The 15,061-nt window shown below is 48.3% G+C and overlaps 3 protein-coding genes across 3 annotated transcripts; 2 read left to right on the top strand and 1 right to left on the bottom strand.

Annotated features, from left to right (window-relative positions):
* Positions 1 to 1,334: 1,334 nt before the first annotated feature.
* On the top strand, positions 1,335 to 8,218 carry EMH_0021800 (UPF0202 family protein, putative; the record flags this gene model as incomplete). The annotated part of the gene is given in 12 exon segments (XM_038023074.1): positions 1,335 to 1,769; positions 2,119 to 2,407; positions 2,982 to 3,241; positions 4,234 to 4,368; positions 4,617 to 5,072; positions 5,299 to 5,347; positions 5,351 to 5,466; positions 5,888 to 6,076; positions 6,657 to 6,849; positions 7,171 to 7,262; positions 7,380 to 7,583; positions 7,997 to 8,218. Coding segments are annotated over 12 exon segments (2,640 nt in total).
* Positions 8,219 to 11,267: 3,049 nt separating this feature from the next.
* EMH_0021780 (sodium:solute symporter family domain-containing protein, putative) lies at positions 11,268 to 11,828 on the top strand (the record flags this gene model as incomplete). The annotated part of the gene is made up of 1 exon (XM_038023073.1): positions 11,268 to 11,828. The coding sequence occupies one exon, from the start codon at positions 11,268 to 11,270 to the stop codon at positions 11,826 to 11,828; it is 561 nt and encodes a 186-aa protein (XP_037878927.1).
* Positions 11,829 to 12,650: 822 nt separating this feature from the next.
* On the bottom strand, positions 12,651 to 14,598 carry EMH_0021770 (uncharacterized protein; the record flags this gene model as incomplete). Its single annotated transcript, XM_038023072.1, has 6 exons — positions 12,651 to 12,698; positions 12,887 to 13,044; positions 13,209 to 13,284; positions 13,403 to 13,639; positions 14,154 to 14,203; positions 14,511 to 14,598. The coding sequence occupies 6 exons, from the start codon at positions 14,596 to 14,598 to the stop codon at positions 12,651 to 12,653; spliced, it is 657 nt and encodes a 218-aa protein (XP_037878926.1).
* Positions 14,599 to 15,061: the final 463 nt, after the last annotated feature.

Genomic DNA, 15,061 nt, shown 5'->3' with positions numbered 1-15,061 from the left:
TGGGGCCCCTTGCGGAAGATGTTTGCCCCACAGCAAATTCGGGGAGATAATTTCTTTGTATTTGCTTCTCTTGTTTAGTTTTTCTGTTTTTATTCTGTAACTAGTTTGAGCTTCTGTCTGCATCGACCTGCCTCGAGGGTATAGGGTTTAGGGTTTAGGGTTTGGGCAGCGGGTTATCGTCGCCGCCGTCGGCATAGGGGGCGAGGATCTAGGGTTTAGCATTGAGGATTTAGGGTTTAGGGTTTAGGGTTTACGGTTGGCCGCTGGAAGGCCTCAGGGCCTAGCCGACGGATGTCATTTTTCTACGGTTTAGGGTTTAGGGTTTAATCTATCACCGCGAGTCTTCAGTTGTTACCGAAGTGTGTCCTGCACCTCTAAACCCTAGACCCTAAACCCTAAACCCTAGATCCTATCCTCTCGTCTAAAGCATCGCCCTTAAACCCTTGCTGCTAACCCTTCTTCACTAAACCCTCGTCCCTAGGCACCCTCGTCTCAACCCCCTAAACCCTAAACCCTAAACCGCCTACCATAAACCCTCTGTTTGCTCTAAACAATCTCTTTTGCTTGTTGTTTCTGCCTGCTATTTGAATCGGCTGTCCTCGCATCATTCTGCCTTTCCCTAAAATTTAAACATCTCACCCAGTTTAGGGTTTAGGGTTTAGGGTTTAGGGTTTGTGGTTTGTGTGTGATTCAGGATGAAGAAGAAGGTGGATAGACGTCTTCGTGATTGTATAAAGAGTAGTATATCATTGTATGAGCGTTGTTTACTAGTTGTTGTTGGTGATAGAAGCAGAGAACAACTACCTAACTTACATTATATATTAAGTTCCCTGGGCCCTCATACTAAACCCTCAGTGTTATGGTGTTATAAAAAGGAATTAGGGTTTTCTTCTCATCGTAAAAAAAGACAAAAACAATTAAAAAATAAAATACAAAAGGGTTTATATAATCCAAATACAGATGATCCATTTGAGTTGTTTGTATGCAGCACAGATATACGTTATCTTCACTATAAAGACAGTCAACATGCAGTAGGAAAAACATATGATATGTGTATAATACAAGACTATGAGGCCCTAACCCCTAATCTCTTATGTCGTGTTATAGAGACAGTTCGTGGGGGGGGTCTCATCTGTCTCCTGCTGCAGACAGTTGAATCTCTGCAGCAGTTATACACCCTAGCAATGGATATACACTCGAAATATAAAACAGAAGCATTTTCTTCTGTATATAATCGATTCAATCCAAGGTTGTTGTTGTCGCTAGTACGCTGCCGTCGTTGTCTTGTTGTTGATGATGAGCTTAATATACTTCCTATCAACGGGACACAGACGATGGAGGCAGCAGCAGATCCTGTGCTGCTGCAGCAGCAGCAGCAACTGCATCAGCAGCAGCAGCAACAGCTGCAGCAGATACAAGATAAAGTTCAACATGCACCACCTCTAGATACACTTGTTAAGCTCTGCGTTACACCCGATCAGGCTACTGCTGTTATAGCTTTCCTCGACTGTCTATGCAGCTGCAGCAGCTTCCGCAGCAAACTGCAGCAGGATTCTTCCCAGCAGCAGACAACAGCAGCAGCAACAACCACTGCAGGAGCAGTAGCTGCTGCATATCAAACTGTCGCTCTCACTGCAGCAAGAGGAAGAGGAAAGTCTGCTGCGCTGGGACTCGCTGTTGCTGCTGCTGCCGCTTTGGGTGTATCCTCAACTTTTGTATGCGCGCCGTCTGCTGAGAATGTACAAACCCTCTTCGAGTTCGTACAAAAGGTATAATAAAACCCTAAACCCTAAATTTGGGCTGAAATTGTTGTATAGGGTTAAGGGTTTAGGGTTTAGGGTCTAGGGTCTAAACTAGAGGGTTTAGGGTTTAGTCTCTACAGTCAACCGTTTAAGTGGTGGGAATGGGTTTTTATGGTTGTCCTCGAGGGTTTAGGGTTTAGGGTTTAGGGTTTGATTTGTGTGGTACCTTCATCTCAGTTTCTGTGGCTGTTACAGCTTTTCCCTGAGGTGTACACCTTGCGTCTATGTATGCTGCGTTTCGCTGCTGCTATTGCTGCTGCTGCTGCTGTTGCTGCTGCTGCTGCTGCTGTTGCTGCTGGTACTTCTGCTGCTGCAGGGGCTGGTGGCGATGGGTCTGCGGGAGCAGATAGACTTTCAGGTGTCTGTGGAGACAGTCGGGACGGGGCGGAGGGGCCCCCGGGGTGCAGATGTATCAGGGGCCGGCTCATCGGGTCTGTATGAGCGGCAGGAGGTTAAAGCAATAACACAAATTGAGGTGTACAGACAGCACAAACAACGCATCAAATTCATCTTCCCCCATGAACACCAAACCCTCATCAATGCTGATCTCCTCGTTATTGATGAGGCTGCCAGCATACCCCTTCCCATTGTTAAGAAACTATTAGGTAAGCTAGGGTTTAGGGCTTGCGTTCTAGGGTTTACAGTCTGGGGCTTATGGTTTCGAGTCTGTGGTTTAGGGTTTACGGCTTAGAGGGGAGGGCCTAGGGTCTAGGGTCTACGGTTTAAGCTTTGGAGTATAGGGTTTAGGGTTTAGGGTCAAGGGTTTAGGGTTTAGGCCTCAACCCCTAGGGTTTAGAAGACTTGCGGTTCGTTGCTGCACGTTTCGGCAGAGGGGCTGTGAGGGGGAGGTGCTGCCCCAGGCTGTATAGACAGTGCGAGCAGAGTATTTAGGGTTTATTGGTGTTTATTGTTTAGGGTTTATTAGTGTGTATTGGGGTTTATGGATGTGTGTAAGGGTGTATTGGGGTTTATAGGGGTTCAAGATGCTGCACATGTATACACCCGAATACTCTTTCCAAGGGTTTATCAGCCTTCACTATGTGTTACTAGGGTTTACGAAAGTGTCTCCAGGTTAATTAGGGTTTATAATAGTTCATTAAGGTTTATATATAATACTTCATTCGGGTTTATAATATCTCATTAGGGTTTAGGGTTTAGGGTTTGTGTTGTGTGTTGCAGGCCCATACACAGTGTTGTTAGCCTCAACAGTGAATGGGTATGAGGGGACAGGGCGTTCTCTGTCTCTGAAGTTGTTATCTGATCTTCGTCGGGGTTGTCGGGGGCCCCCTGGTGATGGAGGGGACAGGGGCCCCCGGAGACAGCTGAAGGAACTGTCTCTTTCTTCTCCCATTCGTTATGCTGCTGGAGACGCAGTAGAGCAATGGCTTAATGACCTTCTCTGTCTTGATTGCACTGAGGCACCGGCATTAGACCCAGAGGTATCTTATTTTGCTTTTTGTTTATCTTTCTTTTTGTTTCTTCTTCTGTCTCTTCTTTGTCTCATTGGCTGTCTCTCTCTGCTTCTTCTTTTATCTCGTCTTTGCCCCCTTTGTGTGCCCCCTTATTTTTTTATTGTCCCTTTTCTGTTTCACCTGCTGTCTCCCTTTGTATTTTTTATCGTGTCTCTTGTGTTGTCTCCTTTGTTGTCTCTATTTCTTTTCTTGTCTCCGATTTGGCTCCTTTGTGTCTTTCTTCCACTCCTCTTTTGTTGGTTTCTTCGTCTTCTTTGTTTCTCTGTATTTCCTCTCGCCTTTTTCCTTTTGTCTCATGTGGTGTCTCTGTTTTTGGCTCTTGTATATTCTCCTGTCTCCTTTGGTGTCTCTTTTTTCTCTCCTATATCTTGTTTCCTATCCTCTCCTCCCTCTCTCATTACGGTATATATACATATATATCTATATATTATATATATATCCAACTCTGTTTCTATCTCTGTATCTCTGTGTGTGCATGTGTGTGTATGTGTGTGTGTGTGTGTGTGTGTGTGTGTGTGTGTATAGAAAGGCCTTCCTTCTGCTGCAGGTTGTAGTTTATATCTAGTGAATCGTGATGCATTATTTTCATACCATCCAGCTAGTGAAGAATTTCTCCATCGTCTCCAGGGTTTATTTGTCTCCTCACACTATAAAAATACACCAAACGATCTACAATTACTAGCCGATGCGCCCGCACATCTTCTTTTTGTATTTCTTAAAAATATACAAGATCAACAAGATACATTACCTGATATATATTGTGCTATACAGGTACAAAACCCTAAACCCTAAACCCTAAACCCTAAAACCCTCAGCTGCCCCAGAATGGTAGCAAGGCTCCCTCTGCACTTCGGCTGTAAATTGTTTAGGGTTTATTGTATGTGCTGCCGCATACTGGACCCTAATCCCCAAACCCTAAACCCTAGACCCTAAACCCTAAACCCTTGTGCTATGCATAGGTTGCAATTGAAGGGGCTCTGTCGCGAGGGGCCATCCGAGAGGCCCTCGGCAGAGGCCTTCGGCCCGCTGGGGACTTGCTGCCATGGACGCTGGCCCAGGCATTTGGAGACGAAGACGTGGGGCTCCTCACAGGAGTGAGAAAACCCTAAACCCTAGACCCTGTATATCTGTCTTCTTTGCCACAGCTACAAAACAGCAGGACACCTTGAAAACAACGCCTTAAACTCTAAACCCTAAACCCTAAACCCTTGGCTTTTTCACGGCACCTCTGCAGCAGCAGAGCAAATAGAAACGACAGCTGCCTCTGTTGGTGGAGATAGGCCCAAACCGAAAACCCTAAACCCTAAACCCTAAACCCTAAGGGATTTGTGTTTTCTCTCAGGCGCGGATAGTAAGAATTGCCGTTCACCCCAGCCTGCAGCGGATGGGGTTTGGGTCTGCTGCTCTGCAGCAGCTGATTGATTTCTTTGAGGGGAAGGGACTGTCTCTCCAGGAGCCACCTGAGTTCGCAGCCTTTGCCCAAACCAAACAGAAGCAGCAGCAGCAGCAGCAACAGCAGCAGCAAAACGGGAAGGGGAAGAAGAAGAGAAAGGAAAGAGTATCCACCTTAGATGCGGATATTGAAGACCTCGATGCCGAGGCGGGGGCATCTGAAGAGGAGACAGAAAAGGAGACAGATGAGGAGACAGAGAGTGAGGGAGAGGAAGAGTCAGAGGAGACAGCAGCAAAAGCGAAGAAGCATAAGAAAGAGAAGGGGGCTTCTAAGAAGCAACCAGCAGCATCAGCAGCATCAACAGCAGCAGGAGACGGTGCTGCTGCTGAATTGTCTCTACGGGAGGTGACATACAAAGAACTGCAGCAGCAGTCTGCTGCTCCCCCTCTCCTCTGCCCCTGCTCTCGCAGCCGTCCCCCTTTTTCTATTGACTACATGGGGGCGGCCTTTGGCTTGACGGAGCCGCTGCTACGCTTCTGGGCGCGAAGAGGTTTTGTTACTGTATACTTAAGGCAGCAACCCAATGATATTACTGGGGAGCATAGCTGTATTATGCTGCGAGCTACTGCAGAAGGAGGAGGAGGAGGCGGTGCTGCTGCTGCTGCTGCTGCTGCTGCTGCNTGCTGCTGCTGCTGCTGCTGCTGCTGCTGCAACGCCAGCGGAGAAGGAGACGGCAACAAGAAGGGAAGAGATAAGACGCAGGGGACTCTTTGGAGGCATCGATGCAGATGCGGAGACAGTAAGAAACACAAAAAGCAGCAACAGACACAGATGAGATCTATGAGGGGAAAAGGGGACAGCTGGGGGATAGAAGGGGGGAGCACAGAGAAGAGAGACAGGGAGAGAGACAGAGACAGAGACAGTGAAACGAACACAGAGATACTGTCTCCTGTCTAACGCAAACAACTGTCTCCTTTAGGATACAAAGAACAAGCTGTCTCCTTTGTATCCTTTCTCTACCTGTATCTGTCCCTGTTACGGTTTGCGCATCTGTCTCTCTTCCCGTCTTTGTCTCTGTCTCCGTCTGTGTTCGTTCGTGTATTACAGAGGAAGCAGTTGTTTGTAATATAGATGGTACTGTTGTAGAGGAGACAGTTGTTTATAATGTAGAGGAGACACTATCTCTGTGTTTTATTTTTATTTGTATGTGTCTGCTGCAGCCAGCACGAGCAGCAGATGGTCAGTGGGTACATCTCTTTGCTGCTGACTTCCGCCGTCGCTTCGTGCAGTTGCTGGGGGGCCCCTTCAGGCGTCTCCCTGTCTCTTTGGCCCTCGCAATCGCATCGGGGGGCCCCCAGGCCCCTGAGGGGCCCCCAGATGGCTTCCTACCCCCGCTGGATGCGCAGAAGGTGAGGTCCTGCTGCTGCTGTTGCTGCTACTGCTGCTGCAACGACAGAGAGGGACAGGACATCTAGAACAGAGGCGGAGACAGAGAGAGAGACAGCAGAGAGGCAGGGAAGGGGTCGAGACAGAAGAAAGAAAAACTGCTGCCGTGCATGCAGCTAACAAGCGAACCAAAACCTCTTTGTCTGTTACTTGTTATGGGGAGCGGGGGTAGTACAGCTCCTGCGGGGGGAGGACTGTGTGTTAGAGACGGGGTGGGGTTGTTGTACTTTTTTTGTCTGTGTTGGAGGCACAGTGAGGTTGCTGTGCTTGCGTGTTCGTGTCCGGGTGGAGTTGTTGTACATGTGTGTTAGAGCTGGGGTGGGGTTGTTGTACTTTTGTATATTAGAGGCAGGGTGGGGTTGTTGTACTTTATGCTTGGGTCTTGGTGGGGTTGTTGTGATGCTCGGTTAGAGTGTTGGTGGGGTTGTTATAATTGTATTATATTTTTGCTTATGATTGTGTGTTAGCGTATTGGTGGGGTTGTTATAGTAGTATTATATTATTATTGTTATTGTGTTTGTGTGTATTTATGTATGTGTGTAGCTATTGAATTTCTTTACTCTTCATGATTTAAGCCGTCTCCATCAATATGCACAACAGCTAGCAGACCTCCCCCTTATAACAGACTTAATACCTGAGCTCTGCCTTCTTTACTTTACCCAAAGACTTAAACATCTACACCTCTCCTTCCTACAAGCAGCCACGTTGCTAGGACTAGGGGGACAAAGGAGACCGCGTAAGCAACACACCTCAATCCTGTATCCACAGACACCCCACAGGGCCCACGGGGCACAAGGGGGGCCCCTGCGGGGGTTTAGGGGGCCCCCCTGCGGGGGCAATCGGGGCCACCATGAGGGTTGAATAGGGCCCCCCACAGCTCATAACTACACTCACAGCAATTAGGCGTAGTTTGCATCCTCAACTTCGTGTGCACGCATGGGTGCATACATGCATGCAAAGACCAGTAGGAGGCCTTGAGAAGTAGAAGAAAGGCGGAAAACCCTAAACCCTAAACCCTAAACCCTAAACCCTAGGGTGCGTATGTGCGTGTGTACAGCGGATGAACTTGCGGAGGAGTTTCGGGTGCCTGTACACCAAATTTTGGCTTTGTTTAACAAAGCGGTTGTGAAGCTGCACCAGCACCTGCATGTAAGACTTAGGGTTTAGGGTTTAGGGTTTAGGGTTTCTTCCTGTCGAAGAACTCCATCGTGTGTATGTGTTTAGGGTTTCTCAAGCATGCATTTATGTTTGTTTGTGTGTATTTAGGGTTTGCTTGTGGCTGAAGAAGCAGAGAATTTCACAAAGGCGTCAACGCGGAGAGTGGCAGTTAAACAAGGGGTGGCTGTGGGGTTAGGGGGCCCCCAGGGGCCCCTAGGGGAGGAACAGCAAGCAGCAGCAGCAGAAGTGCTGCAGCAGCAAGCGCTGCAGCTGAAGAAGATCAAGGAGGCCCTGGGGCCAGATGCTGTGGAGGTGAGAAAGAGGAGACAGAAGAAAAAGTGGTCGTTTGCATGCATATGAGGGGGCATGCATGCAAACACAAACCGTCACAGACACAGAGAGACAGTAGGGGGCATCTTAAAAAGACAGAATAAAGAGACAGACAGACAACGGGGGGGGGAGAGGGGTTGGCACATAAAAGGAGACAGAAAGAAAACAAGGACAGACAAGGGAGTGCGAAACCCAGACAAATCCAACTAAAAAACAAACCCAGGGTTTAGTGTGTAGGGTTCCATGATATAGGACAAACAGAGTAAAGGAGCAACGAGGTGTACATGCACCTGACGGTCTAACAAGCAAATATAAACAAACAGAACAAAACAAATTCATTTATAAAACAAATGCTGAACTTTGTTTCTGTGTTTTTTTTTTGTCTTATGCTGCAGAAGTATGGGGTCAGCCACTTCACTGAGGAAGATATCGCTGGGGCTACGAAGGGACGCGAGGTGTCTGGTGAGGTCCTCAAGTGCCTGCAGGAGGAGACAGAGAGACATAAGTATAGACAGGAGGAGACAGAGAGACATAAGTATAGACAGGAGGAGACAGAGAGACATAAGTATAGACAGGAGGAGACAGAGAAACATAAATATAGAGAGAAGGGAACATAGAGACATATAGAGAGGAGACAGAGAGAGACACCAGCGTAGACAGGAAGAGACAGGGCCATAAACGATAAGGCAGAGACACAAGCACAAACATAAACAGGATATATGCACCATCATTTTGTCTCTGTCTCCTTCAGGGTCTATATCAATCCGCAAGAAGACAAAGGCCTCCACCGACCCCCAACAACAAACAGACGCTGCCGTTTCTCACCCAACACAGCGGAGTAAAAAGTTCAAGAATTTGTCATTCTAAAGCCCCAAAAGCAGACAGCGGGAACTGTGGGGCTGTGTGCATGCATGCATGCATGCAGTGCATGCATGCATGCGGGTTGTCATCTAGCCTCAGTGCATACCTGGGCGTCTTTGTGTCTGTGAATACTCTGTATACTGGCTTGTCTTTGTCAAGACACCTCGTAAACTAACAGGGTGGGGTGAGCATCCACAAAATATATATATATATACATACATATATATATATATATATATATATATATATATATATATATATATATATATATATATATATATATAAATACAAATATGTATATGTATGTACATTTTTTATCTTCATAAATGGAGACTTACGTCTTCAGGTGTACACGTACATACACCGTATGCATGCATACAGCGTAGCGGGTTAGTCCGTAGCTATATATAGATGTACATATATATATATATATAATATATATATATACAAAGACATGATGCGTTCTTCCCGTTCAATGCTGCACTGCTGTGCACTAGAAGGTTACAGTTAGATACAGCTATTCGTAGCTAGCTACAGCTAGCTAAACATAGCAACGGCTAGCTGCAGCTAGCTACCGCGTTGAATGGCTTAGTAAAGGTATCCGCAGCTAGCGCTAGGTAGAGGGGCTCCAGCTAGCCATGGCAGCTGCCAGTGGTGTTAGGGGTGAGAGGGAGCCCCCTGGGTCTTAGTCTACGCGGCATCAGGAGTTGCAACAGAGCCAAAAGACACTCAAAAAGATAATCATTATATTGTTTATTTATATAATAAACAAATTATGAATTAAAGAATCAATTAACGCGGCAGCTCGACGCCCAGTTTCAGCCTCCAGTAGTACTGCGCATACACCACACACAGACGAGTATATAAATAAGCTTGTGAGAATGCATATATGTATAATATATATTATCGTCGATATATCTACATATATTTTATTTATTTGTATATAAATAATGGATGCATGCACTTTTGCTTTGCTTCTTCTGCCTTCGGGTGTCACTGCGTGTCATCATACCCTGCTACGTGGTTGGTGGCTGTTTGCATTCGTTTTGTGTATGACTGTATGCGCTTCATTATTCTTTTTTTTTGTTTATTTCTGTTATTTATTTTATTAAATGATAGAAGAGAAGAAAAAGATACTGACAGCTCCCTCGGGGCCCCTGCTTTGCTGGGGCCCCACAGCTAGCTAGCTCCCTCGCGTGCTGGGGCCCCAAACCGTTGGTCGTGGGGCGTGAGTGCACTGGGCTGTATCAATGCATTTGTTTCTTTGTTTTTTGTTCGTATTGTAGATTTTTTCATATAGTTGTCTTGTCATTTTATTTTGTTTGCATTCAGCTTCGTAGGGGTCTCAAGGCGGCCCGCTAGTTGACGCAGTAGACCAAGGGGCCTCATCCGGGGGCCCCACACCTTCTCTCCTTCTTCCTATTCTTTCTTTTTCTTTTCTATAAACATTTACTGAGGCCCTGATTTGCTACATTTGGGGCGTTCAATGCCCCTTTCAGCTGCTTTCTCTTGTCTTTTGGCTTGAGGACTCCTCTGGGCCTGGGTTTGAGGGGGCCCCCTAGGGCCCCCCCTGTCTCTAAGGGTACCATCGGCCCCCCTGCCCCCAGGTGTATTGTTTCGTGTGTGTGATTGTGTGTATTTATATCAGCGATGGCGTCGTTGTCGCTGGGTGTTGCATATTTTTTGTTTTTCTTTAGTTTGTTTGGTTTTGGTTTATTTGTGTTTTATGGGGCCCGTCATGTATCTCTCCGTGGTTTGTTATCTCCGGGCCCTTGGTTTTTGAGTGCAAGAGAGGAGGTGGGGTGGGGGCCCCTGGGTCTTTCTCTATATGCATCTTTTATGGGGAACTGGGTGTTATATCAACCAGCCCTAGTGGGGGCTTTATACGGCTGGGCGGGGGTGGGGGGCTACGCTCTCAGCAGCTGTCTCCCTTATCTGCTGCTTTTATTGTTTGCACCGCGTGTATGTAGTGGAGTGAATAAAGGGGGGGCCTTTTGTAGTTGTGATTACCTAGGAGACCGCTTTGGGCGCGTTGCTCGGGGTGTCTCCGCAGCTGTCTCCTTATGTATGATGTTTTTGAATCTATGCTCAGAGTTAACTACTGTGGGGTTATCTATGGCTGCTCTATCAGACCATAGATTTTCTCTTCCTTGTGCTGTTCTCTTTGTTGCAGTAGTCCCTCTTGTGTATGTGGGTATAGGGGGAGTCAAATGCAGCATAATAAGTGACGTGGCTCAGGCATTGTTGATAGTAGCCTTATTTATTCCTTTAACTGTATATCTTCTTTGTTTTGCTGTCCCTGCTGATGCTGTCTCCATTGGTGTCTCCGAGGAGACACTTGCTGAGGAGACACCTGGGACCACTGCTTCTCTCATTGCGGGCGCAGTACTTGTGTTGTCTATATGGCCCGCGTTTCTCTGTGATCAGGGTATATGGCAGCGTCTCCTAGCTAGCCGCTCTCGGCGGGATATGCATTTAGGTTTGCTGCTAGCAGCAGGGTTAGCTGGTGCATCAGTATTGTTATTTGGTGCTGCTGGCAAGGCCTGTCTCTCTCTGCAGCAGGTAGAAGATGGGGGTTCTTTATTTTCTTTTGCTGCTGAACATCTACACCAAGGATTGACTGCTGTATTATGTGTTCTTGCTATTGCATGCGTTACCTCCAGTGTAGATACATACCAAGTTGCTGCTGTCTCTATCATGGGGAGAGAACTAGAAAAAAGGGGGAGTTCATTCAACTGGGCCCGTCTAGCTATGCTTCTTCTTAATATTCCTGCTATTGCAATTGCTGTATATCAGGTGTCTCTGATGACCCTGTTTATGGCTGCAAACTTCTTTTGTGCTATTCTTTCTGGTCCCTTTCTGCTGTCTGTACACCCCAGAGTTACCTCATGGGGCTTCATTGGGGGACTTTTATCATCAGTGGTGGGGTTGTTGTTATGTGCACTCGGAGCTGCAAAAGCACAAGATAAACACTTCTCCTTCTCCTTCTTTGTACCAGATGATATCTCCACTCTACCTTATCTTATTGCCTTCATCGTGGCCCCTCTATCCGGCGCTGCAGGTACTGTGCTGGTTAGCGTGCTGGAGATACACCTCAGGAGACGCATGTCAGCAGCAGCAGCAGCAAACGACAAAGCCACCGCTGGTGCCCCTGGCACCACACCCCCAAGACAATCACCAACCGGGCTCCCAACCAAAGAACCCCCAGAGGGAGAGGAGCAGAGCAGCAGCAGCAGCAACAACAACAGCAGCAGCAACAACAACAGCAGCAGCAATGCCAGCAGCTACGACAACAGCAACTCCTGCCAGGCCTTGCAGTCACCCGAAACGGAGGTGCACACCGTGGAGGTGGTGAATTTGGCGTGAAGTGTTTGGGGCTTTTGAGGCCTCTGCATGCGCGCATGCATGCAGGCATGCATGCATGCATGCATGCTGTATATGCTGGGAAGCCCGCGAATGCTTCTGCAGTTCAAATGCAAGCAGATGAGACTGTCTTGATCTCCCTATACACCTGGTTGTGTCTCCAACCAGGACAGCTAATATATTGCATGCACAGACAGCGAGCACTCTATACTATTTGTCTCTACGCGTATCTGTAGCTGCATGCATGAGGGGACAGGCTCTTGTTGAATATGTTTCTGTTGGGGCTTTTTAGCTTCATTAATATATCAAGACAATCCGCCAATTGGCGCCTGGCCTGCATGCGAGGACGGCAGCAGCCATTGGCTATTATATACTATACTATAATATAATATATATTATATTATATATAATATACTATTGCATGCACTGGCCTTAGCTGTGCAGCCGCTTCAACTCTATTCTTTATCAGCTGTACAGACACCTCAACTCTTTGCTACAAAGCCAGCGTGTTCCAGTTGGCCATCGTGCAGCCCCCCAAAATGCATGCACACATGCATGCATGCATGTGAGCATGCACGCATGCATGGACGCACGCATGCATGCATGCATGCTGTCAGTTTGTTGATGGGGAGAAATTCAGTAGAGCAAAAGTACCTGTGTCCTCAGTATTGCAGGGCGATGCAGCAGCAGAGGTTGAATTGCATGTAAACAAATCAGGTGTATAGACACTGAGAACATAGTTCAGTTTGTTGCAGTCAGGTGTCTAGACACTGAAAATATAATTCACTTTGCTGCGACTAACCCGGAGAACAGGAGGAGACACCATTAGCGCAGCCCCAAACGTTTACCCAGCTTGTGCAGGCTATACAGCACCTGAAGGGGACAGCAGCAGAGTGCATGTAAAAAGAGCCTGTGTTGCTTGCATTCTCATGCATGTATGCATGGATGCTCAGATGCATGCATGCATCTATGCATGCACGCACATGTGTCTGTATGTGTATGCACAGCTGCCTGCTTGCATGCATGTGCAAAAGCCCCAAAAGGGCCTCCAGGTATCTCACCGAAGCTCCAAAGCCAGCGGAGACAGCGTTCTTGAGGCTGCACTTCAGAGTGGGGCCAAACACCAACTGCTGCAGCCCCAGCCGCAAGGCCCTTACAGGTGGGGGCCCAGCAGGGGGGCCCCCTCCCGCTGTACTACTAGGGGCCCCTGGGGGCCCCTCTAAGGCACCGCAGAAGAAACCCGAGACGCTGCCAAGCGGACGACGAGAAACTGCATGCGAACACACTTGGGGCCTTTATTCAAGGTTGAGAAAGGAGAACTACACCCACCATTGTATGTTAGGGTTTAGGGTTTAGGGTTTAGGGTTTGGCGTGTGTTCTTACCGTATTCTGCCCTCCAACGGAGAGACAGAGGAAGGGGGTCATACAGAGCAGAGAGAGCAGCAGGTGACCTGTCTTGCTGCACAGAAAAACCCAACCACACCATAAACCCTAAACCCTAAACCCTAAACCCTAAAGCCTAACCCTCAGCGCTGGCTGGAAACCAATATCTTGGGTCTCATCAGTCGAGTCCTTACCCGGACTAAAATACGGCTGAGTCCAAATTCTACAGGGCAAAATTTGTCTCTTCTGTTTTGGGGGCCCCGCTTTGCATGCGTGTTGCTGAAGGCTTTCTGGAGCAGCGGGGGCCCCCCAGGAGCAACGGGGGGCCCCTGAGTACCCAGGGGGCCCCCCTCCACTTCCAAATGCACAGAAGGGATCTCCGACAACAGCGGGAGGTAGATGGAGCACAGATCGGCCCCCTGGCCATTCACCTAAACAAAAAGAGACACTGGATGTCAGTACACACCCTTTAACCTCAAGGGCCCCCCACGGGCCCCCCAAGGGCCCCCCAAGGGCCCCCCAAGGGCCCCCCGAGAGCCTTCATAAGGAAGAACCTGAAACGGCCCCCATGTGTCCCTGAAATACCCCTCAGGTGCTCATCATGGGGCCCTCGGGGGCCCCGAGAAAGCTCCGCAGGGGACTCTCGGGAGCCCCTCAGGGGCCCGTGGGGGAACCTCAGGGGCCCCCCGCCCCTCAGTGGCGCATCAAGGGGCCCCCCCGTGTGCCGCCTTTAAGATGTCCCTCGAAGGCCTTTGCTCGTCAGCTGGGGTGTCTGTTTGTGTATTGGGGTGTCTCTTTGCCTCTTGAGGCTTTTCGTTGTCTATTCAGGTATCTCTTTGTTCTGTGTGGGGTGTCTCCTTGTGTTTGTGTGGGGTGTCTCCTTGTGTTTGTGTGGGGTGTCTCCTTGTGTTTGTGTGTGGGGTCTCTCTTTGTCTCTTCACCTACAATGGCCTGCGCTTTGTTTGGGTCCTCAGCGAAGAGGACCCTGAAGTCTCCTGTATATATACACACACAAACAAAACTAAATATATATTAACAAAAAAAATAAATATTAACACACCAAAATAAATACTAACAAGCAGAAACATCATCACAGTCTCCTTAACACCCAAAGAGGCAAACAAACAAACATAAGCAAGCACTAGCAGAGTCTCCTAAGGCCCATGAGGGTCCCCTAGGGCCCCGCAGCGTCTCCGAAGGTCTCATGGGGCCCCCAAGAGTCTCTTGCAGGGCCCCTGAGGGGCCCCCTGCATGCAGCTAAGACACAAGGTGCATAGAGCGGCTTTTTGTGGGGCTTGTCACCTCTGTAGGAAAGGGAGACGATCTCCCTGAGGAGACACTCCAGGCTCACGGCATCAGGCAGCAGCAACAGTGCGAGACGCAGCTGCATGCAGAGAACCACAAAACCCTAAAAAACCCTAAACCCTAAAAGACAGCAGCAGGGAGAGCAGGAGAGATAGCGGCGGAGACAGCAACAGAGACAGCAGCAGAGACAGCAGTCGTAAGGAGACATAAAGACGTTCCAAGATACGGGGGAGGGGGGGCGAGAAGAGGCAAAGAAAAAGAGACACAAAAGAATCACTATAAGGCACGCGTAAACGGAAGAGAATGGAGACAGATACAGAAAAAGAGAAGGGAGACAGCCAGAACCATCACAGCAACCACTAACAGAGAAAGGGACACAAATACAACAAATAGAACAAAGGCAGAGACGGAGACAGAGCCAGCAACGCAAGACGGAGACAACAAATGAGAGACAAAAAGAGACAGAGACAGAGACAGAGACAGAGACAACGAAACAAGAGTCTCCTGCCGGTCAGCTGACTGCGTTCCGTCTGTTGGTGTTTAATGCC

The sequence above is a fragment of the Eimeria mitis genome, genomic scaffold (assembly GCF_000499745.2).
Source record: "Eimeria mitis Houghton genomic scaffold, Emh_scaff772, whole genome shotgun sequence".
NCBI classification, from domain to species: Eukaryota; Apicomplexa; class Conoidasida; order Eucoccidiorida; family Eimeriidae; genus Eimeria; species Eimeria mitis.
This window is presented reverse-complemented; position numbering and strand designations above follow the sequence as displayed.